Below are 27607 nucleotides of genomic sequence, written 5' to 3'. Positions count from 1 at the left end.
ATTTTCACTGTTCTGATAAGAACAAAATGCATATGCATGTACAAACTACAAATGTGAATTGAGTAGTTTTGGTGAGGCCACATACAAATGAAATGTTCTTGTATTATCTTTAAAACTGACATTACACGACATAGTAAAATTCATAGTAATGAAAATTTTTTATTTTTCTTCACTTAGAACTTTAAATAGTAATAAAATTAAACATTTTTAAAACATCCCTAATAAAGAAAGGCTGCAGAAGGAAAAGGTTTCATATTTTAGAACATTTAATGGCATTTTACCTCCTTTTTGAACACATTTATTTTATTTATTTTTTACTGACGTTTAGTTGACATACACATTTTCATTTTGCGCTGAGCCCCACAGGTTATGTGTCTGGCACTGCCTCGAGGGATGGGAGAGGCAGGCAACAGCTGGTCCCAGAAACCAGGGATTTTAAGGTGGGATTTGTTTCAGGTTCCCAGCTAGAACCAATAGTAACACGAAGCCTGGAGAGGTGTGTCTGCTCCTTAGCAACCAAGGAATAGGCTTATTCGTGTTATAAAGTGACATTTCTTTCTTCTTACTGCTTTCCCCAGAAATGCCTTTTTATTCCATTCTTCTGTGTGTGTGTTGGTGTGTCTGTGCCAAGAAAACCCCTCTGCCAAGAAAAAGTGAGGGAAAAATGGAAAGACGTGCATACACAAAGAAGACTCAGACAGGCCAACTGCAGGATGCAAGCTGATCAGAGGGGACGCTGGAATGGGGCTGCAGATGGGGCCGAAGGAGGCGGTGGGTGTCTTCGGGGGTCCAGGCTGTCCTGTGGTACCAAACAAAACCCAAACTTTCTTATTATGTAAGACCAATGTAGATCAGGCAGATGCCTTCCAAGCAACGGCTTGGACCCAGGCTCCTTACGTTATGTGGTTCCACTTCTCAGGATCCCTGACTTCCTGTCACCTCAATTCCACCCATTTTCTATTGGCTAAAAATAGTTGCTTGGCCCCAGCAAGATGAAAGGGGAGCCGCTCGGGAGCCGCTGGTTCCAGGCTCTTCTCATGTGTGTCTCCATGTTCTGGTGTGTCCAGGCTAGTGCCGTCGGCATTTGTCCAACAGATGTGGGGCGGCTTCAGGGATCCACTTAGACACTAATTCCAAATATTTATTTAAACAAGAAAGCATTTTATGATGTCATATTTTTCTGGTGGGAAGTATGTGTATCTATATACTTGTTATAGTTGGAAAACAACTAAGGGATGTAAAATAAAATCTTAAGCATGGTTTTTAGAAAGTTCATTAGAAAATCCTTGTAAATGCCTCAAAACGCACTCCCGCATCCCCTGTAGCCAGAGCTACTGCCCTGGCTTAGAGTATAATTACTGATGAAGGCAAGATCCTGTCGTCAAGTTTCACTCTTGAGTTAGAAGAGCTCATTTCAGGTCAACATAGGGCCAACGATGAGTACCAGGACCATTAGCCGCGCTGCAGTCCAGGACACTCCAGACGATCGAGCTGGAAAAGCAAGAAAACCCCAAACACTTTGATGTCTTGATTAAGGTGTTGAGAAGGGCCAGGGAGCTTGTAGAACATTGTGGAAGAGGTTTCCTCCCTAAATCTAGTTCCAGCATGTCTTGGAACATTCCCTTCCCAGGCCAGGCAAGAGCTCTCCATCCCCCAGATGTAAAGTGCAAAGAATGCAAAAACCCCTCAAGTGGCATGGGATTAGCTGAGTTCACGCTCAAAGGTTACCTTGGCATGCCTGTGGGCCTGGGAAGGGATCACCCTCCTAACTGGAGAGCAGAGCTTCAGGTATAGACACATGACCGTATAATGCCAGGTGCAGCTGACATGGGCAGAACTTCAGGTATAGACAGATGACTATATAATGCCAGGTGCAGCTGACATGGGCAGAGCTTCAGGTATAGACACATGACCGTATAATGCCAGGTGCAGCTGACATGGGCAGAACTTCAGGTATAGACAGATGACTATATAATGCCAGGTGCAGCTGACATGGGCAGAGCTTCAGGTATAGACAGATGACCGTATAATGCCAGGTGCAGCTGACATGGGCAGAACTTCAGGTATAGACAGATGACTATATAATGCCAGGTGCAGCTGACATGGGCAGAGCTTCAGGTATAGACAGATGACCGTATAATGCCAGGTGCAACTGACATGGGCAGAGCTTCGGGTATAGACACAAGACCGTATAATGCCAGGTGCAGCTGACTTAGGGAAGGAAGTACTTCCCCTCCGTTTCTCCACCCCATTAGCCATCTATACCCAGTGGGAGGGGGAAAGGGAAGGGGAAGAGGAGGGAGTAAGACTAGAGGAGGGAAGAAAGCAGAGAAGAAGAAAAAAAGAGTGATAAAACGGGAAAGGGAGATAAGGGATGCTTTTCCAGGACAAGGCACAGTTTAGTCCTCCCAGACAAAAAGGATCTATTATTGTTTTTTATCCTCTTTGCTGATGAACAGTCAGCCTCGTTAATAAAGGACAAGGAGAGTGTCTCTTCCTTTTTCTGGATCTTAGGATGGGAAGGTGACATGAAGGTGGTGTTGGAACAGCCCAGCCACCTGTGGGCTCATGCTCAGACCCCACACTGTCACACTGGGTCTGCGGCGGCAGAACAGCCGGTCACGTCAGGAAGGACTAGAAGAGACACAGCCAGTTAGCTGGGGAGGACAAAGAGGCCACAGTCCTCACGTGGGAGCAGAGGGAAGGAAATCAGCACAGGTGGGACAGTAGACTTGGTCCACGAGCCCACTTCCGTGGGGTCATGGTCCCAGCTAACTGGGCACAACAAGGGTCTCAGGTAAACACTGGCACCACAGGTACGAGTCGTTCTGGAAGGATATGTGCACCAAGGTTCGGGGATGTGATTTCAGGGATATGGAGAGAGCAAAGCCCAGAATGCTGGAGGTGGTGATACGAGTTTATTAACAAGATCCCTAAAATCCCTACAGCTTCCAGAATCGAAGGGACTGGACCTAAGTTAGCTACAATTCACTGAAGACTTGTCAGGCATTGTGCTGGGTAGGTTATCTGTACTGTCTCATTTAATCCTTATAACAGTGTGAGGTAATTCCTGTCATTTTGTGTGTTATATAAGAACATGACTGGAAGAAGCTAAGGAGCTTGCTTAGCTGGTAAGTGACAATCCCAGGATTAATCTCAGGTATCTGTCTCCAGAACCTATGCTCTTACAACCCGATCTTAGCTGCCTGGCCATTAGACCTGTGTACGCTTGATAGAGAGCCAGGAGTGATGCTTGAGCCAGTGGGCCCTCCCAGGAGACAGAGGGACCTGAAATGTGAGACCCACTGTATGTCTTTCTCAGGTCATCAGGGCGCGCGCACTGGGAGAACAGCCTCTCCTTCCGGGTAAGTCTCTCACTCCTGTTCTCAGTCACGCTTATGTACTTGGGCCTTCTTTCCTTTGCTGAATTGGTCTGTCAACCAGAAACCCCTCTGTGCACCTGCTCAGCAATGGCTGTGCTGCTCTCCCACCTGGGCTCTTTCTCCTTGCCCACTCTGATGCCTCAGATTGCCCAGCAATTACCCTGGTCTCAGATTCTAGGACCAAGCATTGTTAGAGCAGGGGTGCTGAAGGGGACATCCTGTGCCAACCGCCCTTTGCAGACGAGGACCTGGAGCTCCGTGAAGGCCAGGTGAGCTTGCTGAGAGATGGTGGCAAAGACACGAGCAGAAACCAAGCCCCAAGATCGTGAGATTCTCCAACAGGATCTGTGCCAGGAGGCTGAACAGGATCCCCACACCTTTCTTCATGCAAGAGAAAACTAAGTACCCTGTGCCCACCCCAGCTCCCTTAGCGATATTTCTTACCCAGTTTACAAGGTAATGTGAAGTAAACGGTGTCATTCTCGCTGCTCACAGGATTGCTGATTTCGCAGGTGTAAAACCTGGAGTAATTCGACGGTGTAACAGTGACTTCAAGCACAGCACTTTGAAGGTCTTTTAAAACGGGCCCTGAGTCCCCATACCAGGTGTAGCGCACAGACTGCTCTGGAACCGCACACGACAGCTTCAGATCACAGTTATTGTCCACTTCTCGTGTATTCTCGATTTTTATGGCAGGCTTGGGTACAGGATCTGAAGAGGAGGAGGATGTTGTGAGACAATAGATTTGCACAGTTATGAGCTGTTTATGCCGCAAAGGACGAACAAAGGACGAAGGGAGCCGGAGAGGGGCCCCTGCGTGCCGTGGGGAGCAGAGTCACGGACAAGAGGCCGCCTGCCGCAGAGGCAACCAGCCAGCAGCTTTGACTTCGGGCAGCTTCAGACTGGAAGTTACTCGTCGGGGTGAAGCAGAACTGGAACCAGAAGGGGGAGCTGTGCACCCAGAAACAAAATGCGGTTATGACCGCGGCCCAGAAGGAAGAGCAGTCAAAGCGCAGAGACGGGCTGTGTTGGATTCGGAACACCAACCGCCTGAGCGGCTTAAGGCCCTCCCCTAGCAACAACCCACGTTTGGCACCTTGGCCCGTCTGTCCTTCGGGAGCTCTTGGGCTCAGATTTAGCAGGAGCCCCAGGTGAGAGCTGCTTCCCTGCACACGGCAAAGCCCTTTCCTGGGCCTCGGCAGAGCTACGGAGCGCATCGTGGAACCCCCTCCGCACACATCATCCGCGACCAACAGCACCGCGTCTGTTGACTTCGGTATCTCTGTGTTTAGTCCAGTGCCTGCCACAGGGCCGATACTTTATAAATACCTGACAAAAGGATGGATGGATGGGGCAGTTCCGAGACAGAAAGGACGAAACACCAGCTCTGAAGTAAGACCAGCCTGCGGTGCTGGCCGTGGCTGGGAAGGGGTGACAGCAGGCAAGATAATTAACCCCTGGCATTTCCCTCTCATCTGTAAGACGAGTCTAACTCACAGCACCACGTTAGCAAGATAAACCGGCATTGTCCTTAGGGAAGCGCTGCGGCCGAGCGGGTCATGTGTGTGCTGGAGGCCACATCCCCCTCACTGTGTTCTTGTCCTGCCGCCAGATGGGTGGCTTTCCCTGAAATCCCTGGGATCTTTTCACTCTGGTCAAGGGTAAAACACCTTGACCAGATGTCTGGTCTACCGGATTCTGAGTCGCAGAATCAATGCAACTCAGACATCACAGGATCAAAATGTGGCAGAATTGACCAAATCAGAGCTGCCCTGGGTGGCTACGTGCAGGCAGGTGATGGGAGACCTACCAGGCTGGCTTCCCCAGCTCTGCATCAGTCTCCTCTGTGAAAGCCTCTCAGATGGCTGGACTCCCCCTGCACACTTTAACTGAGCAATTTTCTATTGTTTTTCGCCATTTCCTGTGGTCTGGCCTCATGTCTTACATAGCTTCCCCATTTCCCAAGGTGAGCAACCCAGCACCAGGTGCTTGTGGATGAGATTTATTGAGCCTGCTGGGGTAGTTGGACTCCAAGATACCCCTTGTAAGCTGTCAGAAATTCCTGGGCTGGGCGGAAGGACGCTTCAACTGCTAATCATATCCTCAGCGTCTTATCTTCAGGCAGATGTGCTGAAGTCACACCAGCCTGTGGATTTGACAATACCCAGAAATTTTGCAAGTTGGCTTTTTAACCATTGGTAGCTTGGAAATGACTGCAGTGGGAATATTCACCACAGAAATTGGTAAATGATACAAATTTGGGTGCCATTTTTTAACATCACTCTAAGAAACTTTGAATCTTTCCTGTTTCCAGGACCTCCTGAATTTTCAGATCATACGACATGGAGGAAGCGAGCAAGGAGGGGACTCTAGCCTCTTGGAACAGGGACCTTCCGGCTGGTGGGACCTTATACACACTCCTCATTTGCACTGTTTTAGCATTTTAAAGATGTTTGCACTTTTATTATCTACTTTGATGCTCATTCTCATACCATCCTGAAAGGTGGAGAGAGAGAGACTTATCCTCATAATATGACAAGGAACCCGGGCTCTGAGGTGAGTCCCCTCCTGGATGTCTGCTTGGAGCCTCTTCTGTAATAATTGCCAACCTCAGTCCAACGGAAGCCTTCCTGGGAGTCACATTTCTGCTTTATTCTAGGGGCTCTGGACTGATCCTGATTCTCATTATTCCTTGTGTTCAGCCCTTCCTGACTCTTCTAAATTCCTTGAATTGTTTTAAACAGCCCTAGTTCCTTCCAAAAAAAAATCTCCTTTTTTGCTAAAGGTACATCAAATCATTTTCTGTTACTTGCCATCCAAGGAAATTGACCTAATATGGGCACAGAGATGTTAACATCTTTCTCCAAGGTCACACAGCTGGTAAGTTATTATTGACCAGATTTTTGAACCCAGATCTGTCTGACACCAAGTATAATGTCCTATTCCATATATACTGGCTCAGCCGGTGCTATGAGGGCAAGTTTTTAATCTCACCCATTTTAAAAGGTAAAAAAAATACCCTCCTTTAGTAGTTCCTTCTCCATCCTTTATCTCTTCTTTTTCCTTAAGTCTGATGAAGTTTTTTGTTCAGATACATTATTGAGATGAGCTCAGAACTGATTTTGGTTGCTCACAGGAAAGCATGAAGAGAATAGAAGGGAAACTATCCCTATTGTTTGCCCTCTTTTCAAATCGTAGACTCACTAACATCAGAAGTTTTCAATGTCCCAAGGCTATCGATCTGGGTCTGCTGGAGAATTGGCTCCGGGAGAAATGAATTAAGCCTGTCCTGAGGTTTTGCTCTTCTCCCAGAGAAGCCTCCCAATGGTCTGTCGCAGGACCCAAAGCGAGGACCTCCCCTCTGGCTCCCCAGACTCACCGAACACCTGCAGGGTGACCTTCCATTCCTCCTCGTCCCCAGCCTCCTTCAACACCCTCACCAGGTAGGTGCTGCTGTCCTCTTTCTGCACCTTATAGATGTACAGTGCAAAACTTTGATGGTCAAGCATGACCCTGTCCTTAAATTTAAAATTGAAGTAATTAGTCTTGTTGAACTCCCATTCTACAATCTTCTGGTTAGTAGTGTAAAACCAGGTGAGTTGTTGGTAGTTTTTAGGCAGATTGTGGATTTGCAGGCTCACGTTGCTGCCAGAGAGGGCAGTCACCAGTCGTTCTGAATGACCTGTCAATGAGAGCCGGATTTGACACTTGGATACACTGCAAAATGATCACCACAGTAAGTCTAGTAACCATCTATCACTATACAAAGTTATAAAACAAATTTTTTTCATGTGATAAAACTTTTTTAAGGTTTAACTTTCTTAGCAACTTCTAAATTTATGATACAGTATTATTGACTATTGTCACTATGCTATACAGTACGTCCCTATGACTTATTTATTTTATAACTGGAAGTTGTACCTCTTGACCTTTCACCAACCTTCTACCCTCCTCCCTCTGACAACCACCAATCTATTCTCTCGTCAAAATGATTTTTGTTTTGTTTGTTCATTTGTTTTGATTTTTAGAGTCCACACATTAGAGAAATCATACAGTATTTGATTTTCTCTAGCTTATTTCACTTAGCATAATACCCTCACGGTCCATCCATGTTTGTGCAAATGACAAGATTTCATTCTTTTTTATGGCTGAGTAATATTCCATTACATATATGTATCACATCTTCTTTATACATTAATCCATCGATGGGCACTTAGGTCGCTTCCATATGTTGGCTATTGTAAATAATGCTACAATAAACATAGGGGTGCATTTTTCTTTTAGAATTAATATTTTTGTTTTCTTCAGATACCCTCAAGTGGAACTGCTGGATCATATAGTAGTTCTATTTTTAACTTTTTGAGGAAATTCCATACTGTTTTCCACAGTGGCTATACCAATTTACATTCCTACCAACAGTGCACCAGGGTTCCCTTTTCTCCACATCCTTACCAACACTTGTTATTGAGATATCACCACATGAATGAAGTGATATTTCATTATGGTTTTGATTTGAATTTCTCTGATGACTAGTGATGTTGAGCATCATTTCATGAACCTGTTGGCTATCTGTGTGTCTTCTTTTGGAAATATGTCTATTCCGATTATCTGCCCATTTTTTAATTAGATTGTTTGGTTTGTTTGTTTGTTATTGAGCTATATGGGTTCTTTATATATTTTAGACATTTATTCCTTATTGGACATATGATTTGCCAATGTCTTCTGCCACTCAAGTAGGTTGCCTTTTCATTTTGTTGATGGTTCGCACCACTATGAAGATGGCTTTGAGTTTGATGTTGTCCCATTTGTTTTTGTTTCTATTGCTTTCTTCCTTATGGTTTGAAGACTTACTGTAGTGTCATACTTAGATTCCTTCCCCAGTATCTTTTGCGTATCTATTATGGAGTTTTGTTTTGTGGTTAACATGAGGTTTATATATAATAGCCTTTATATTTAACAGTCTATTTTAAGTTGATAGCAAGTTAAGTTTAAACACATTCTAAAACTGCATTTTTACTCACCCCCCCAAGTTTTATGCTTTTGATGTCATATTTTAGATCTTTTTATTTCATGTAACCCTTAATGGATTATTTCAGTTATAGTTTTTCTATTGCTTTTGTCTTTTAACCTTCAAACTAGCTTTATATGTGATTAATCCATTTCCTTTACTATATATTTACCATTACCAATGAGATTTTTACTTTTATGTTTGCTTATCGCTAAATAATGCCCTTTCTTTTCAGCTTAAAAAGGTCCCTTTAACATTTCTTGTAGGGCCAGTTTAGTAATGAACTCCTTTAGTTTTGTTTGTCTGGAAAACACTCTCCTTCAGTTCTTAATGATAACCTTGTTAGGTAGAGTATCTTTGGTTGGAAGGTTTTCCTTTCAGCACTTTGATTATATCATGCCACTCCCTTCTGTCCTGCACAGTTTCTTCTCAGAAATCTGTTGACAGTCTTATGAGGGCTCCCTATACATAACAAGTTCTTTTTTCTTGCTGATTTAAAGAGTCTCTATTTAACTTTTGACATTATGATTATAATGTGTCTTGGTGTAGGTCTTTCTGGGTTCTTACATGGAGTTCTCTGGACTTCCTGGATGTGTTTCCTTCCCCAGGTTAGGAAATTTTTCAGCCATTATTTATTCAAATAAGTTTTCTGCCCCTTTCTCTCTCTTCTTCTTCTGGAAACCCTGTAATGCAAATGTTAATCTACTTGATATTATCCCACAGGTCCCTTAAGTTATCTCCACTTTTAAAAATTATTTTTACTTTTTGCTGCTGTCTGGGGAGTTCTGCTGCTCTATCTTCTGGATCATTGATTCTTTCTTCTGCTTTATCTAGTCTTCTGTTGAAACCATGTACTTTTCATTTCAGTTATTGTATTTTTAAGCTCTGTGACTTCTGTATGGTAATTTCTTATATAGTCTATCTCTTTGTTGATGTTCTCTCTGTGTTCATCCATTCTTCTCCCAATTTCAATGAGTGTATGATGGTTACATTGAACTCTTTATCAGATGGGTTATTATTATTATTTTTTGTAGATAATTATTTTTTATTGAAGGGTAGTTGACACACAGTATTACATTACATTAGTTTCAGGTGTACAACATAGTGATTCAACATTTATTTACATGACAATTCTAGGTACCAGCTATCACCATACCAAGCTGTTACAATATCTTGACTATATTCATTACATCCCGGTTACTTATCATTTAACCATTGGAAGTGTGTACTTTTTTTTTTTTTGTGAGGGCATCTCTCATATTTACTGATCAAATGGTTGTTAACAACAATAAAATTCTGTATAGGGGAGTCAATGCTCAATGCACAATCATTAATCCACCCCAAGCCTAATTTTCGTCAGTCTCCAATCTTCTGAGGCATAACAAACAAGTTCTTACATGGAGAACAAATTCTTACATAGTGAATAAGTTCTTACATGGTGAACAGTACAAGGGCAGCCATCACAGAAACCTTCGGTTTTGCTCATGCATTATGAACTATAAACAGTCAGTTCAAATATGAATACTCATTTGATTTTTATACTTGATTTATATGTGGATACCACATTTCTCTCTTTATTATTATTATTTTTAATAAAATGCTGAAGTGGTAGGTAGATACAAGATAAAGGTAGAAAACATAGTTTAGTGTTGTAAGAGAGCAAATGTAGATGATCAGGTGTGTGCCTGTAGACTATGTGTTAATCCAAGCTAGACCAGGGCAATAAAACATCCACGTATGCAGAAGATTTATCTCAGAACAGGGGGGGTGAGGTTCTCAGCCTCATCTCTGTTGATCCCCAATTTCTCACCTGATGACCCCCCTGCGACTGTGCCTGTCTTAGGTTGTTCCTCCCTTGAGGAATCTTACCCGTCTCTGGCTAACCAGTCATCTTCCGGGGCCATACAGGGAAATGTAAAGTTGGTAAGTGAGAGAGAAGCCTTATTGTTTGAAATGGTTAGCTTTTTATTTCTTTGCATATTTATGCCCTGTAGCTTCTATGCCCAGCATTTGTCTTGAGGTATCTTTACCACTTGGAAGAATTATGATACTCAGTAAATTTGATATGAGGCATGAATTCTATTTAAGGGTTGTAATTAGGAAGGAAGAAGAAAAGCTATAGAAGTAGCAGGCGGCAGAAAACATGGGAAGATTGATTATTTCCTTGACATATCTTCTTGTAGAGTAACTTCAGCATGTATAGGTTTTAAGCTACTACTTAAATTGCGCACACACATTAACATAATAGGAGTATAGTTACATAACCAAAGCATACCTGTAATTACCAGCCATCTCCAGTGAAACCAAGAAAACCAGTTAGGCACCTTAGGCATTTGTGAAAACTTATCTATGATATGGTGGATATTGTCCAACTGAACTTGAACAGTCTGAGAGAAATCAGACAAATTAAAACAACCCATTCCTGGGGAATGTTCACATCCCTTATGTTCTTTTAACAGTAAATAGTCTGTAGTTGTAAGATTTTGGAGCGCTACAATTTGCAATTCTCCTAATTCTTGATTGAGTTCCAACAGTATAGATCCAGTCAAATTTGTTGTTTTACTGTATGCACAGGCCAGCTTAGATATCTCCTTCCTCATTCCCATGGCAAGTCCAGGAGCTGGTGGGATGAGTGCATCTACAGCTGTAGCAGTGCGTGGATCTTTGTTGGGGTTTTTTGATGATCATCTTCTGGCATGAGTCTTCCAGAGAGTGCTGATGTTGGAAGTTCTTTTTCATATCGTATCTTAGTTCATTTTTTTGGGGTAGCCCAATTAGGCTTTGATCCTCTGTATAAACACAAACAGACCCTTTGCCTACACTTTTATATGCCCTTTATACTCTTGTGTAGAACTCATTGGAGGTTACCACACAGGAACTGCCCTTTTTTTGTTGTTTTTTTTTTTTGGTATCACTAATCTACACTTACATGATGAATATTATGTTTACTAGGCTCTCCCCTATACCAGGTCCCCCCTATAAACCCCTTTACAGTCACTGTCCATCAGCGTAGCAAAATGTTGTAGAATCACTACTTGTCTTCTCTGTCTTGTACAGCCCTCCCTTTTCTCCTACCCCCCCATGCATACTAATCTTAATACCCCCCTACTTCTCCCCCCCCTTATCCCTCCCTACCCACCCATCCTCCCCAGTCCTTTTCCCTTTGGTACCTGTTAGTCCATTCTTGAGTTCTGTGATTCTGCTGCTGTTCAGATGGGTTATTTATCTTTGTTTAACTTTTTTTCTGGGGTTTTATCTTGTTATTTCAATTGTAACATATTCTTATTTTTTCCTATTTTCCTCATTGCTTGACCCTGTGTCTGTTTCTATGTATTAGGTGAAACAGCTCTCTCTCCCAGTCTTGAAGAGGTGGCCTTGTATGGGTGATGAACATTACTGTTTAACCATGCCTTAGTTCTTGGTTTTCTCTTGAACTGTCTCTTAGATTGTTTCAGATCAATGAGACTCTTACCTGCCACCTCTGACAGGCTGTGACAGTGGAGGGGTTTGGGGTGAGGAGACGGGCACTAGCAGGTTAGAGTGACAGTACCAAAAACTACACTTGCCACACCAGCACTAGCAAGGTAGAGGGAGAATGTTTAAAAGGCACTCACTAGTGCCTCCATCCCTGGAGAGTCCCAAAAGACTTGCCCCTCTGGCAGATGCTTCAAAATCAGCAAGTGAATATCCTTCATGTATGATATAAGGGCTTTTCAAACTCTTACTTTTCTGCTGGGTCCTGGGTGAATGAGTCTGCACACAAGCCCTGTGAGAGTGGAATCTCCATTCCTTATAGTACTATGGTTCCCCTGAGTGTAAGCCCCATTTCTTTTCAATACACCAGACATTTGGGGGTTCATTTCTCCAGTCGAGGTGCCAATGGTTAGGGTGCTTGATGTGGGACACAAACCACTCACTCCTCAGGGAGGAGTTCTATATTTGCAGGACTGATCCCATGGTAGGTCACCATGCTGGGGATGGGGTTTTTGGCAAGCCTGCATCTCTGCTTCTCTTACCCATCTCATGTGGCCCTTTTATCCTGTATTGTGGGGTAGCTGTTCAGCTAGTTCTCGGGTTCTTTTCAGAGGGAGCTGTTCTATATATAGCTGTGAATTTCTTGTGTCTGTAGGAGGAGATGAAGTCAGGATCTTCCTACACCACCACCTTGAACTGCTTCCTATCTTAAGGAAGTGATTTGGCAATATATATAAAGACCCCAGATTTGTACCAGGGATGACAAGATGAACAGGTTACCATTCCCCAGATGTGAAGTCTAATGAGTTTAATAGGCCAGATTGCAATGGGTCAAGGCTCTGTGCCAGGCACCACACATACAATAAGATAAATGTTAACTCCTGCCCTTCTATTGGCGCTTCCGCTCTGGTGGATACAGATGATTAATCAATGATTCCACTGCTAGTGATAATGTTAGGATAAGGAAAACACGGTATGCTAAGAGAGCACAAAAAAGGGAGCTTGTCACTTGAATTTGGGGATTAGGAATGACTTCCATAGGAAGTGTGAGTAAGCATTGTAGAAATTAGCCAGGGGAAGATGGGGTCTGGGAGTAATGAGTGTTCCAACCAGAGGGGGAAAAGTAAAAATAGCATCAAGTGCCCATAGACCACATAGGCAAGAATCATTTAAGGAAGTGAAAGTAAAGTTCAGTTAGAGCATAGACTTGGGGAGGGTAAGAACTGGCTGTTTAGTAAGTGTGAACTTCTTGCTCAGTTTCTGCTGTAACTCTCCCAGCAACCATGGTGGCTATTGAAGAGTCTTTAAAAGAAGAATATAATAAACAGACAACCATTTTTAGAAAATTTGTACTGACAGCAGTGTGAGGTTTAGGCTAGACAAAGACAATAGAATAAAAAGGACAGAAAATAGAATTAAAAAATAAAATAAGGCAACTATTGTAGTAATTGGTTTAGAGAAAATTCTTTCTTGATCTACAGTAAGTAGCTTGATCTGGTGCTGGAGGTAGACGGAATTAGATATATTTGAGAGATATTTTTGAAGGCCAGATTAACAGGGTTAATTCAGTGGCTGTGAGAGGCAAGGGAAAACAAAGATGGTAAGGATAACTCCTAGAATTCTGGCTTGAGCAATTAGACATAGAAATGCCATTTGTTGAAACAAGAAAGAGCTGAGGAACAGCAAACTATAATAATTTCCTTAAAGTCTACAGATTTTTGGACACCACTCCCCTCAAGAGGTAGAGTCTACGTCCCCTCCCCCTTGATGGTTACCTCAATGAATAGATGCAGCAGAAGTGTGACTTGCAAAGCTGGGTTAGAAATGACCGCGCAGCGTCTGCCTGTTTCTTCTAGGACACTCACTCTGGGAGGCTTCAGCTTCTGTGAAGCAGCTCAGCCAACAAGCTGTTTGAGTCTTGCTCAGTCTAGGCACCAGCCACGTGAGTAAGAAGCTTTAGAAATAACCCCAGGCCTCACCATGTTCTGGTTGCATACACACGAGACACCCAAGGTGCTGAGCACCATCTACCCCCAGGTTCATGGGCACAATAAATTATTGTTATTATTTTAAGAGACAGTGATAGATAGCTTGTTACACAGCAGTAGACAGCTGGAGCAAAGACGGCTAGTTTGGTTTTAGATATGTGTTTGAAGAGTCTGGAGGAGATACTTTAAAAGCAGTTAAAAATTCAGGTCTGGTGCTAAGGAAAGAGCTTTGAGATTTTGAGTTTATTTATACTCTTCCCAGGCTCTCATCTGTCTCAGACTGTGTATCACAATTGCAAAGCACTAGCACATTCTTCATTTGATTTGATCTTAATAATAACCTCTTGAAGAAATGGGAAGCATATTACCATGCCCATTAGAGAGCTGATGAAGCTGAGGCTCAGGAAGTATTTATGATTTCTAGAAAATCCCATGGCACAAAACTCAGGTAGAACCTAAACCTTCTGATTCCCAGTATGTGCTGTTTCCACTGCACTCTGCTAAGTGCTGTGGGAGATGGAGAAGATGCCTAGTAATTAGGGGGTGAAGGGGGCCTGAGGTCAGAGAGCTGAAAAATGTAAGTATGAGAAATGGAGGAGGAAATTTTAAAGTGCTTTTTCACAACCAAAATATATGAAGAACTCATATACCTCAACACCAAAAAAAAAAAAAAAAACTAACTAAAAAAATGGGCAGAGGACCTGAACAGACATTTTTTCAAAGAAGAAATAAATACAGATGGCCAACAGGCACATTAAAAGATGCTCCACATCCCCACTCATCAGGGAAATGCAATTCAAAACCACAATGAGATATCACGGTACACCAGTTAGAACGGCCACTATCCAAAAGAAATAGCAGGTGCTGGCAAGAATGTGGAGAAAAGGGAACTACACGGTGGGAATTGGTGCAGCCACTGTGGAAAGCAGTATGGAGGTTCCTCAAAAAACTAAAAATAGAAACATCATATGACCCAGTAATTCCACTTCTAGGAATTTACCTGAAGAAAACAAAATCCCTGATTTGAAAAGATATATGCACCCCTATGTTTATTGCCACATTATTTACTATAGCCAAGGTATGGGAGCAACCAAAGCGTCCATCAGTAGATGAATGGGTAAAGATGTGGTACATACACACAATGGAATTTTATTCAGCCATAAAAGAGAAGGCAATCCTGCCATTTGCAACAACATGGATGAACCTAGAGAGTATTATGTTCAGTGAAATAAGCCAAGCAGAGAAAGACAAATACCATATGATTTTACTTATTTGTGAAATATAAAAACAAAACAAAATGAACAAAATAGCAGTGGACTCATAGACACTGAGAAGTGACTGGTGATTGCCATGGGGTCGGGGAGAGGGTAGGAGGAAGGGGAAGGGAAAAAAGAGGCACAAAAATTCTTAATCATAATATAAATTGGTTATGGAGATGGTAGTACAGCATGGAGAATATAGCCAATGGTTCTGTAACATGTTGCTATGTTGATAGATGGTAACCACACTAGTGGGGATGAGGATTTAATAATACTGGTAACTGTTGAACCACTGTGTTATATACTTGAAACCAATACAAGATTGTATATCAATGATACTTCCATTAAAAAAACAATGTAAATGTGCTTCTCAAATTTTTCCACAAAAGCATCCCTTTCTGGGGAATAGAGAACTACTATATGTCTGTATATGGATGTACTGCCTGAAAGGAAGTTCTGTGAAGACATCCATTCATATATTCAACAATTACTTACTGAGCCCAGACTACGTTCCAGACACAGTGCTAAGTTCATTGTGCTAAGCACACTGTACACGGTTCCTGTCCTCAAGGAGCTCAAGGAAAGAAATAATCAGGCAAGCAATTCAGCAACCATCATCTGGAGCCTGAGATCTCCAGGAGGAAGTCCCATGAAAACAGAAGCCTAAGAAAGGGCAAGGTGAGGGGAAGGTACAGGGAATTCTAAGCAGGAGAAAAGGCAAGTTCAGAGACTTAGAGGGAAGAGGGAAAACACCTCCTTCAAGGCAAACAGGAAATTTAAGTTTAGTTGGAATGTGGCTAATAGGGAGGAAGTCAGAATCTGGGGATAAAATGACCATCTGTAGGCAGAATCTATGCACAAAGCGATTTAGATACCTTGACCTCATGTCTACAGAGAGTCCTGAAATATTCTGTTATCTTGGCAGCTCTATCTTCCCCAACAGTGGGATGAATGGTTCGTGTCAGTACCTACTCCCAAGGCCGTATCAGTGTCCTGTGAGTTCAGTCAGCCCCACAGAGCTCATGCTAGTGCCCTGAAGATTTCAAGTCTCCAGACTTAGAGTCATCAGCCCGATCCAAAGCATCGCCACCTTGAGAGGCCCTAAGGGAACAGTTAGCAGGGTCTCCTCCAAACATTACTATCTCATAGTCCTAAAAGTTATATACTATCAGAATGTTAAGATGCTGTGTTTCTTCATTTTTTGCCTATTTTTCTCCCCTGGTGGTAAGCATGAAAAAATGCCTTAAGTGAAAAACGTATTTATTAGAGGGAGAAAGGCAATAACTTAACTCCCTCTTTGCAGCTGGCCTAAAGGACAGGTGCTGGAGGGTTAAGCATCTGCATCAAGCAAAGGGAAGTTAGCTCAGTCCCTGGGCACACAGGAGCCAGAACAAGCCCATGGCAGAGGCCTGAACCCTTCCTCTCAACCACCAGATGTCTGGGTTCCTTTAATGTTGAGGCACCTCAGACCTCTGCTTTCTCTTGTTCAGTGACCCTAGACAGAACAATCCTTTCCAAGGTTTCTTTCCTACAGTTTTCATCTCTCTTTGGAGCAATGACAATGTCATTTTCTTTTGCTCAGACACAACTCCTTGCAAGGACAGAGCTATCAAAGAATGCTCCAGGGAGCACAGTGAACTGAGCATAAACCATGGCAGCTATCAGTGGAGGGGGGGGGGCTTCCTCTTATTCAAAAAATATACACAAAAGAACTCGCAGACCATGGGACTAAACCCAAGGGGCCTACTTCTCCATCTCCCCAGGGTCCTGTTTTTCTCACGTCTCTTTGGGAAAAATGGAGCCCGATTCTCCAAGGCTAAGGAAGTCTCCCCACTCACCACAGCTCTGCTACCAGGATGGAAGCATCTCCTGCCTGGAGAACACGCTCCACTTCCAGGGCTGCGCACACCCCGGAGCCCTGTTTTCACCTGACTGGGCTGTGGGGTCACAGTGATAAGCAGACAGTTTGTGGAAAGTACCTTGAGTGCTCGTTGCCAGGAACAAGTGAAGCCGCAGTAGAAATTTCAGAGCCAGGCGCTCGTCACACCTTTTGGAACGCATGCTACTCTCCAAGCTGCCCAGGAATGCTGGAGACTGGCCAGAGCCAGGCTAGGCGAGGACTGAGGACTCCAGCGCCCTCAAATTCATGGCCCAGGCTTAGAGGAAAACACCCACTGACAGTGTGTCACCAGTCAGCAACCATGGGGCGGGACTGACACCAGAAAACAGGAAGCCCAGTAGATTTTTTAATCTGAGGTCACCACAGAGATGGAATGAATGATTTTGTTCTGTTTCCTGGGGAGAAGATCCACAGGTTCTGTTGGATTCTCAGAGGGGTCATTGCTCAGAAAAGATTAAAGGTGCCTGATAGAGACCATCTGCTTCTGGTTTCCCAGGTAGGAATCACCCTGATTAACCCAGAGGCTAAAATTAGCAGGTACCCCTCCCAAGACCACGGGGGTTTTTGGTCTGAGCCAACTCAGTCATGGGAGAAGCAGGTCACATGTGAGTGAGTCTCAGAGCAGAAGCGTTGGGAAATCTACTTGCCCAGCCTCTGTGCTCCCTCTCCCACCCACTGAGCCCACCCTGGTCTTCCTCCTTTACCTTAAATTCACTGTTGGAATGTTTACATTGGCCTATTCACTACTATTCACTGAACAGTAGAAAAGCAAGATTTCTTGGCCTCTGATAATGGATTCCCCAGCCTTGTGGCCTCGAAGAAATTTCAGGCCATCCTTCGTGAATGTACGTATATTATTTGCCCACCCAGAGCACTTTGGGGACCCACTAGGTAAGCTATAGTCCCCAACACAGCATATTTGTAACTATTTCCAAATTGGGGACATTTCTGATTCTCAACATAGAAGTGACCAAAAAAAACGCTGCTGTTCTCCATCTGTGAACTCCCGTGATGGAAAGAGCCACCCTCCCCAGAGGATTAGAGTGAGGAAACTGAGTCATCTAAATGTCAGAAATGGCATATGAACACCCCGTTCATGTGATCACATGGGAGCCCTGTGAGGCAGGAAGGGCACAGGCATTATCACCCTCATTGTATGACTGAAACTCTAAGGCAGACTTGCCTAAGGTCATGCGTTAGCTCCAAAGAACCCCAGTCTTCACTCTTTCCCCAGTGTGGGCTACAGTGAATCTTTGCAGTAGAAGAGGAGACAGAAATAGAGGGACCAAGTTTGAAGTGGAGTTAAGTAGGGGAAATCATAATAGGAAATCATAAAAAGGAAGCTGAGGGGGAGGAGGCTGTGTCAAATGAGGCAACAGGAAGGGAAGGAAGTGACGTAAACTGTGGGTGGCTTTGCTCAGACCCTGCCTCCTTTTGTGAGTCTTGAAAAGGGCTGCGGCTGAAGTGTTTGAGGTGTTGGCCAGCTGAGAATAACAAAACCTATTTCCACCCCCCTACTAATGCTGGCTGCCCTCTGTTCCAGGAGGGGGCAGTACAACACTGCAGGTGTCTGAGTAGGCTTCAGCTTAGAAGTTTCCTGAGTCCAAAGTGACTAAAAGAACTGGGAACCCAGAACAATGGGGGTGGGTGAACAAGCAAGTAGAAGTGTGGGGAAAATGGAACTTTCTGACCAGGATTCCCACCTGGCCTTAATGGTGCCCACTGTAGGCTGTTTGCACATCTATGGGATGTTTTGCTGGGGACCGAGTGGCTGGTCAGTCATGGGATTGCCGTTCCAGGGAAGGGGTGGAGAGGAAACACTCATTCTCTCCTCCTCTTAGTTCCTGATATGTAAGTGGTCAGGCTTCCTCCAGTCACCAGAGACCCACCTGCAGGGTGCTTCCTGGTGTGGGAAGAGAGCTGAGAGCAGAGAGGGAGAGAGAGAGCTTGGGAGCCGTGAGCCTGGGAGCCGTGGGAGAGTTTTGGGTGGGAAAGCAGAGAAAGAGCAGGGCAACTAGAGTTCAGAGCCATGCAAATGGGGTGGAGCCACGAGAGCTGCTGGTACAAGAAGAGACTGAACCGTGAGAATAAACCCTTTAATTCCAATGTCTTTCCCTTGCTTTTCTTTCGTCTCATCAAATTCATGAAAACTTGCCCTGAGCGGGATACCCCCTCCCCCAGAGCTACAAGAAGAAAGGGATTCTGGAAAGGAAAATAAAAAAGATCCACTGGATAGACAAAGAAGAGTCTAGTAGAAGGGGATGTCCAGATTAGCAAGTGTGTCCATTGCATTTAGTAATTGTGTGGTTGCTAGTAACCTTAAATTATGATGAGATCCATTTTATTGGAGGCAAAATCCAGGTTCTCCTTTCTTCTTATCTTCTCCCTTCCCACATTTACTGGACATTTCTTGAGCTCCATCAGAGGATGTAGAAATGAAAGCAACAATCCTCTTGCTCTTAAGTCAGTCTCACAAAAGAAACAGAGAAGTAAAGCATTAAAATGTGGTTGTGAAATAAGGAACATTGGGGTCATGCAGAACAGACTACGTACTCCATATCCGTTTGAACCTTCACTTGGCTCTTCTTCCATAGCAACGTTACCCACTGCATAACCTTGCAAGGATCATTAACCTTGTCCTTTGTCCTCTTTCCTGAAATTGCTTACAGGACTGGAGGGGATGTTGGCTGATAATATTTATGTTGCAGAGCAGATACCAGACATGGAATCATGAACCATGCCAAGACCCCTAAGGTGATGCCAGGAAGATGGGGTTGGCACATAATTCCAAGAAGTTTCAAGGCCCTTCCAGCTTCTGTGCTAACCCCACATTCCTTTGCCAATAGTATACAATCCATCCCTCAGCTGACTGGGTAAGACAGATTTGAGAAAGCTCCCCTGTCTCATCATTGGGCTGGCCCAATTATTACTTATTGTTAATAGATAATACAGCTTTCTCTGCTTCAAACCCAAGGACTCAGAGATTGGCTTACTACACATGGGGCACGCAAATCCAGATTTGTAGCAGCTGCGGGGAGCTCTGTTCCCCACTCCTGCTCCTGACTCACTGCTATTCTCTGTCTCCCAGGAACAAGTCGGTCAGGATGCCGTAGCCATGGCTTTTGGAGATTTTGGAAAGACACCCATGAAACCAGAGGTGGCAATTCACCGAATTAGAATCACACTAACCAGCACACTGTAAAATCTTTGGGGAAGGGATATGCTGACTTGATCAGGGGTGCAAATGAAAAGAATTTCAAAGTGAAAGGACAAGCTGGGGTGCCTACCAAGACCTCGAGAATCACTACAAGAAAAATTCCTTGCTCTAAGGTTCTGAGACTTGGGATCATTTCCAGATGAGAATCCACAAGCGACCCAGTTCTTCTGAGATTGTTAAACAAGTTACTTCCGTCACTACTGAGCCAGGAGTTGAGATTAAAGTTACCATTGAAGATGCTTACATCAACCTTTTTAATAAATGATCAGTTGTTAAAAAAAAAAACAAAAAAACAAGCCCAAAATGGAATCATTCACCCCACACCACAGCAAAGACTTAATTACAGTTTCAACCTATCCAAGGAATGTGATCTTTTCACAGTCTAAAATTTACAGATTTTACTAGTGAGGGAACCTGCATGATAAATACCCTGCTGAAGGAGGTGTCCCGGCCTGCAACAATCCTTTCTTTCTTTTGCTAATAACATCCCTGCCCCACCCTCCTGCCTATAAAAACCTTTCATTTTGTACACCTCTCACGTCTCTCTTCTTGGTCGATGGGATGCTGCCTGGTTCATGAATTGCTCAATAAAGCCAGTTAGATCAAATTCACAAGGCTGATTTTTTTTAACAGGTGTGACACCTTTGAAGAAGAGGAAAGGTGTTTTCCATAACAAAGATGTCCTGGGTAGTATCTGAGAGGCCAGAGAACTTGGCAAGTTCAGAAAAATGAGGCTATGTAATGTGGCTGCAATAAAAGAAAAGAAAATCAGGTCCAGATTGCAAAGGTTTTGATGTGAATAATTAGGAATTTGGATTCTTTCCTGAAGCCCTTTAAGGGGAGGTAAATATAAGATTTTGAGCAGATAAGTGATAACATTTAAAGTGACAGGTCAGAAAGATAACTGAGGAAAAAGAAACTGAGACTAGAAGCAAGGAGATATTAGAAGGCTGTTGTAAGAATCCAACTAAGTAATAAAGAAGGTCTTAGCTGAAGCAGAGGTGGTGGGTTGAAGAGAAATCAGAATTAGCAGAACTCAATACCTGATTTTGTATGGGGATGGAAGGAAAGGGAAAAAGAAGACTCATTGCTGTTTTGGGTGATCAAATCAGTGGATAAGAAAAGGGACAAGTTAGGACATGAGAGAAAAGTTCAGTTTTGGATTTAAGATTAAGATGTTTAAGACAGAGTTAAATATATAGATCTGGATCTCCAGAGAAAGACCTGAGCTACATACCAGACACATGAATAATCAGAACACAAATTGTGGTTGAAGTCATACTGTGTACAAGAAGGAACTCTGATGTGGAGAAAAGGGAACCCCTGTACACTGCTGGTGGGGTTACAAACTGGGAAGTGTGGCGGTTTCTCAAAAAACTAAAAATAGAAATTCCATACAACCAAGCAATTACACTCCTGGGAATCTACCCAAAGAAAGTGAAATCATTAATTTGAAAAGATTTTTGCACCTCTGTGTTTATTGCAGTATTATGTACAATAGCCAAGATATGGAAGCAACTGAAGTGTCCATCAAAAGATGAATGGATAAAGAAGAGGTGGTACATATACACAATGGAATATTATTTGGACATGAAAAAATAAATAATTCTGCCATTTGCAATAACATGGATGGGCCATGTGAGTACTATGCTAAGTGAAATAAGTCACTCAGAGAAAGAGGAATACCATCTGGTTTTGCGTGTATGTGAAATCTGAAAAAGAAAACAAGCAAAACAGAAATAGACTCATAAACACAGAGAACAGGTGGTTGGTTACCAAGGGGGATGGGGAAGACAGGTGAAAAGGTACAAACTTCAAATTATAAAATAATTTAGTCACAGGGATGGAAGTACAGCATAAGGAAGATGGCCAATAATATTATAAATCTGTATGGAGACACTTATCCTGGTGAGCATTTAATAATGTATATAATTGATGAATCACTAAATTATTCATCTGAAATCAATATATTTTGTATATAAACTATATTTCAATGAAAAATATATTTTTTTAAAGAAGTAACTCTCTTGGACAAAATATGTAAGTTGGAAAGCAGGTTGAGGAGGGAATACCCTGTCATTGTCCATTCAGGCTACTCTAACAAAAGTACTATAGACTGGGTGGTTTAAACAATAAACATTTATTTCTCACAGTCTTGGAGTCTAGAAGTCCCAGATCAGGGCACCAGCAGATCCAGTACCTGGTGAGAGCCCCCTTGCTGGTTCAGAAGCTTCTCACTGTATCCTCACATGATAAAAGGAAGGAGGGAGCTCTTTGGGGTCTTTCATAAGGGGCACTAATCTCATTCATAAGGGCTCCAACCTCATGACCTAATCATTCGCCAAAGGCCCCGCTTCCAGACACTATCACATTGGGATTAGGTTTCAACATATAAATTTGGTGGTCGGGGCACCTACATTCAGTCTGTACCACCCTGGTATTGCCAACATTTAAGGAATGGTAAAAGAAGAGGCATACACAAAGAAGACTGACAAAGATTGCTAGAAAAGTAGGAAGAGAATCAGAACATTTTAAAGGAAGACAATAGGAAATGAGAGAAATTTGAAAAAATGAGCTGTTAACAGTATCAAATGCTGCAGAAATGAAATGTAATAAGGTTATGGAGATGTGTCCATGCAAAGTATGTGATCAGGTAATTTACACAACTAGGGTGAGAAAATGCCCAATAAACATGAAAAATGCACAGTCATACTAGGAGTTAGGGAAGTGGAAATTAAATAATGATAATATTGCCTATAAAATTGGAAAAAATAATTTAACACTTAGATTCCAGTGATAATAACAAAATTAGAGGAAACCAGACATTTACACTGTTTATGGGAGTATAAATTGGCTCAGTCTTTTTGGAGGGAAATTTGGTGTTCCCTGTCAAAATTTTAACTGCATACATAACACCCTTGGAACTCTGTTCTCCTTGTAATAATTTATATGAAAACCCACTGGCACAATTACACAGGGATAAATGAAACATAAAACAATGTTCATTCCAACATAATTGGGCACCAGCTAAAGTTGGATCCCACAAATATGTCCAGGCACCAGTCCGCACAGTGATGTGAGTCCCCCAGTAGGACTCGGTGTAGCTGGAGACAGCTTACATGAACCCTTTCTCAGTGGGGCTCTAGCAATTTATTCTAAGAACACAGTGGGTTGAGCCAAAACCCCAGACACGGACTGAGTCATGTTAGCCAGACTAGTGGTACCATAGCAGAGAAAGTGAAAATAACCCTGATACCCTGTGAAATAATAAGAAATGATAACTATAGACAAATAGATGATTGATAAGTGACAGATTAATGATAGATAGATAGATATAGGATAGATAGATAGATAGATAGATAGATAGATAGACAGACAGACAGACATAGATAGATGATAGAGCTAGATAAAATAGATAATAGATATAGGTATAGATATAGAAAATCTGCCCCTGGTCCTGATATGGGACTCCTAAAATCCTTGTAAATAGGAATATAGGAGCATCTTTTGTTCTAACACTTAATCTTTGACCCTAGTTCCCAACACAGGGCCCCTAAAGCCCTTATATGTTTTGTGATGAGAGCACTAGGAGCAACTTTTGTTCTGACATTTGCTCTTTGACCCTGACTCCTGACACAGGACTCCAAAACCTCTTGGAATTTCCTGGGTGGTGGGAGTGTCTTTTGTTGACGTGATTCTTGGTGGGCTCCTGGATGGGGGCTGCTCACCAGAAAGACCAAGCCATGATGAGAAGCTCGGAATGTTCAGCCCCAGCCTGCATTATCCAGAGAGGAAAGAAGGACAGGAAATGAAGTTGATAACTGATCATGCCTATGTGATGAAGCTTCCATAAAAATCCTAATAGTATGGGATTTAGTGACTATGAGAAGCAATACCCTGGATTTAAACACTAATGCTCTAGACAGAAGACTTTGTCATAGATATTGGTTGGTATTGGCAGTGGTCATGGTGCCTTTGGTAGGTGAGCCATCGAGCAGTTATGACCGTGATATTAGACATCAGCAGCAAGCCATAGCCAAGCAGGAATGGAATGGTAAGTGCCCTGAGTGATACTCTGTGGTGGACATACTAGACATGGAACGAAGGACTTTACTCTTCTGATCCTCAATTTCCTATTTCACAAATGGTCATAATACTAGTGTCTGTATCACAGGGTTGTGATAATACCTCCCTCACTTAAATTGAAACAAAACTTATCTGGAATCAGTATTCTCCTTTTTTCCTTCCCTTAAAAATCTGGTTCTTTGAAAGAAGAGTCTGCAATCACTCTCCTCATCTCCCATACAGTCCTGAATCCAAGCCAGATAGGCCTCTGCTATCCCCAAGCCAATGAGACTGATCTTCCGGAGCCAGAAACAATGGCCATTCTTAACCATCATCTTCCCAGGCCCCTCAACGAATGACCTTTTGACCACTCCTTCCATAGAACTTTATGTTCTCTTTTCTCCATGATATCACTCCCATTTTCTTTCCACCTCTCTAATTCTCTTCCCTGTGTTCATTCTTACTATTGGTATTTCCCAAAATTATGTCCTTTGTCCTTTCTTTTCTCATATTTGGTCCCTGAAAGATATACTCTTTTTCTGTGGCTTCATTTATACCCTCTCATATTATTCAAGAGGGAATTTTTCTACTATCAAGAAGAGAACGGTGATATCAATACAAACGATTATCATACCAGTCTAAACATGCATTGAATATAGCTCATTCAGTTATTGTCCTAATGACTCCAACTTTACAAGGATGGCATATGTTTTGTACATATGAGAATATTCCTTTTTTTTCCCCTTGTGCAAAATTACAATTTGAAATGGCCATAGAATTGTTGGGTCAAAATCTCCACCCTCCCCAGCTCTATAGGTGTTTTTCAATTCTTTTATGGTATTTTTGTGGCAAAAAGTAAAATCTCCAACCGTGCTCTTGCCAGTAGTGCTTCCTTACCCCCCAGATGAGTGTGGGACTCACCATTTACTTCCTTGGATACACTGTTACCTTGCAGGAGAGTAAGTTTCAAGCCACCTTCACTCTACCCTCACCCTTGTCTGGTCTGCACAGCTTTCTCTCTCTAACAGGCAAGCCAACCCCAAGATGGTTGCTTTCAAAGTCTGAGAGGTAATCTCCAAACCCTTAGCATGTCAAGCCTGATAGTGTCTTCTTTTGCCAGGGAGCCTGGCACCAGCCAGATAGTAACAATGTGACTTAGGGTAGGAAATTCGAACCACAGAAAAAAGGTAAATTAAGGCAGGGGTTTTGAGTCATATGTATCATCAGCTCAACTTCCTGAAAGGCTGAAAATTAATATCAGCCATGTGAGTGCCTAAAAATGAAACCCCAGTAATGACTCTGAACACCAAGACTTGGGTAAGCTTCCCTGGCTGCCAGTACTCCATGTGTGTTATCACACATCACTGCCAGGACGAGTTAATGCTGTCCATGGCTACACGGGCAGAAGGCTACTGGAAGCTCCATGTTTGAAACCTTCCTGGATTCTGCATCTCTTCTCTTGATCGATTTTAATTTGTATCCTTTCTTTGTAATAAATCATAACCATGAGCATAAAGGCTCTCGGTAAACTCTATGAGTTCTTCTCATGAATTGAGTGTGGTTTGGGGAAGCCCCTGAACTTAACAATTAATGTCAGAAGTGGGGGAGTTTTTACGGTCTGACCCTTAACTTCACCGTTGGCTGACTTTGACGATCCTTTCTGGAGACTGAGGAAGTGTAAGTAGAACACCTTCTCCCCTTTTGGATCTTCAAGAATTACAGGTATGCTCAGTCATCAGAGGTGGGGATTCATAACCAAGGGGTTAAAACAGTGGCCCTTTACTTTTCTATGAAAGCACTAGAAGGAATTAAATTACATTCATAGTTATCACAATATTCTTTTAGTCATTCTCCACTGCTCCCATTATTTAAATAGAACTGTTTATAACTCTGACTATTCTGTTATACTCTCAGGAGGTAAATTTCTTGCATGTTCAGGTAAATGTGCCATCTCCTTTTAAGATGAAATAATATTGGCAAAACTTTACCTGGACTAGGAGAAAAAGAGAGAAGACTCAAATTAATAAAAACAGAAATGAAAGAGGACACGTTACAGCTGACACCACAGAAATACAAAGCATCATAAGAGACTACTATGCACAATCATACACCAACAAACTGGATAACTTAGAAGAAGTAGGAAAATTCCCAGAAACATGCAACCTATCAAGACTGAATCATAGAAATATAGAAAATTTGAATAGAACAATAATGAGAAAGGAGACTGGATCAGTAATCAAAAATCTTTCAACAAAGAAAAGGCCAGGACCAGATGGTTTTTTTCATGAATTCTGACATAAAGACTGGGACTGGGACTTCATCTGTCTATGCGTAATACCCAAATCCTGGCTCTTTAGAAGTGATTAGCAGCTGTTTCAAATGAAATTAATTAAAATAATGGCTAATATTTACTGAGGACCTACTAGGTAGTCTCTATGCCAATTTTAATATGGATCATATCATTTAATACTTAAAATCTTGTGGACTAAGAACTATGGTTGTCCCCATTTCCCAGATAAAGAAACTGAGGCATAGGTCCAAGACCAAAGAAGAAGGGACAGAACCAGGACTCAAGTCTAGGTGGTGTGGCTGGAGCATCTGTATGCTTACCCACTCACCAGGCAATGCTGCCAGACAGAGATGAAAGGCAGGAGTCAAAGTCAAGGGGAGGAGAGAGCAGAGGGGGCTGTGTTGCGAGTAATGAGGAACACGGACAATCTGTGGGAAAATGGGTTGACAGTGAGAACACGGGACATTCCTTACACCACCTCCTCCCCTATTGCCCCATCTTCTCAAAGGGGTTAAATGAATCAAAGAGAGCTTGTAATTTTTTTCTCCTCCAACAAAATCTGGAAATAAGTATACATTAAAGCAGGAGAAATGGAAGTTAAACTCAGAGAAGAACCATGTCCTGAGGTCCTGGAGTGGAAGACAGCCCAGAGAGGGGCTGGGAGCAGCCCTGCCTGAAGAGACTGCATTTCCCAGTCCCTCGGGATTGACGGAAGTACCATTGGTGCAGGCACAAGACCTGACGTACCCAAGTCTCCTCTGCTCTCCTTTCTTCCATCCTGCTTTTCACATTTCAGAAGTTGTGAAAATGAGCTAGGACCAGCTCTGAGCTCTAGACATCTGGATAAATGCCCATACCCAGGGAAACTTCCCAGCTGCCCACACAGGCCGGCTCTAACAGGACCATCCCCTCCTCTGCCACTGCGGATGCCTCACAGCCACCATGGAATTGCCCTTTAAGGTCACAAAGTGCTTTCACATCCATTCTACAGTTTTGCCCCCACAGCAACCCATGAAGTAGGTA

General features: G+C 42.8%; 1 protein-coding gene and 1 pseudogene across 1 annotated transcript; one reads left to right on the top strand and one right to left on the bottom strand.

Annotated features, from left to right (window-relative positions):
- Positions 1–139: 139 nt before the first annotated feature.
- Positions 140–17310, bottom strand: CD48 (CD48 molecule). Its single transcript, XM_036922742.2, has 4 exons — positions 17092–17310; positions 6763–7065; positions 3828–4094; positions 140–1491 (listed from the first exon to the last, which is right to left on the bottom strand). Exons 1-4 carry the CDS (start codon positions 17171–17173, stop codon positions 1415–1417), a joined length of 729 nt encoding a protein of 242 aa, XP_036778637.2. The 5' UTR covers positions 17174–17310; the 3' UTR covers positions 140–1414.
- Positions 17311–20003: 2693 nt separating this feature from the next.
- Positions 20004–20511, top strand: LOC118930898 (40S ribosomal protein S20-like; annotated as a pseudogene).
- Positions 20512–27607: the final 7096 nt, after the last annotated feature.

This window comes from Manis pentadactyla, chromosome 19 (genome assembly GCF_030020395.1).
Source record: "Manis pentadactyla isolate mManPen7 chromosome 19, mManPen7.hap1, whole genome shotgun sequence".
Lineage (NCBI taxonomy): Eukaryota > Metazoa > Chordata > Mammalia > Pholidota > Manidae > Manis > Manis pentadactyla.
Note: the sequence above shows the minus strand (reverse complement) of the source record. Positions and strands in the feature narration are given on the sequence as shown.

Coding starts and splice junctions, on each gene's coding strand:
- CD48 (XM_036922742.2), bottom strand. CDS start 17,173: ATGCGTTCCAAAAGGTGTGACGAGCGCCTGGCTCTGAAATTTCTACTG. Junction 7,066..17,091: donor CCTGGCAACGAGCACTCAAG/GTACTTTCCACA, acceptor TCTCATTGACAG/GTCATTCAGAACGACTGGTG. Junction 1,492..3,827: donor CACATTACCTTGTAAACTGG/GTAAGAAATATC, acceptor TTGCTTTTCCAG/CTCGATCGTCTGGAGTGTCC.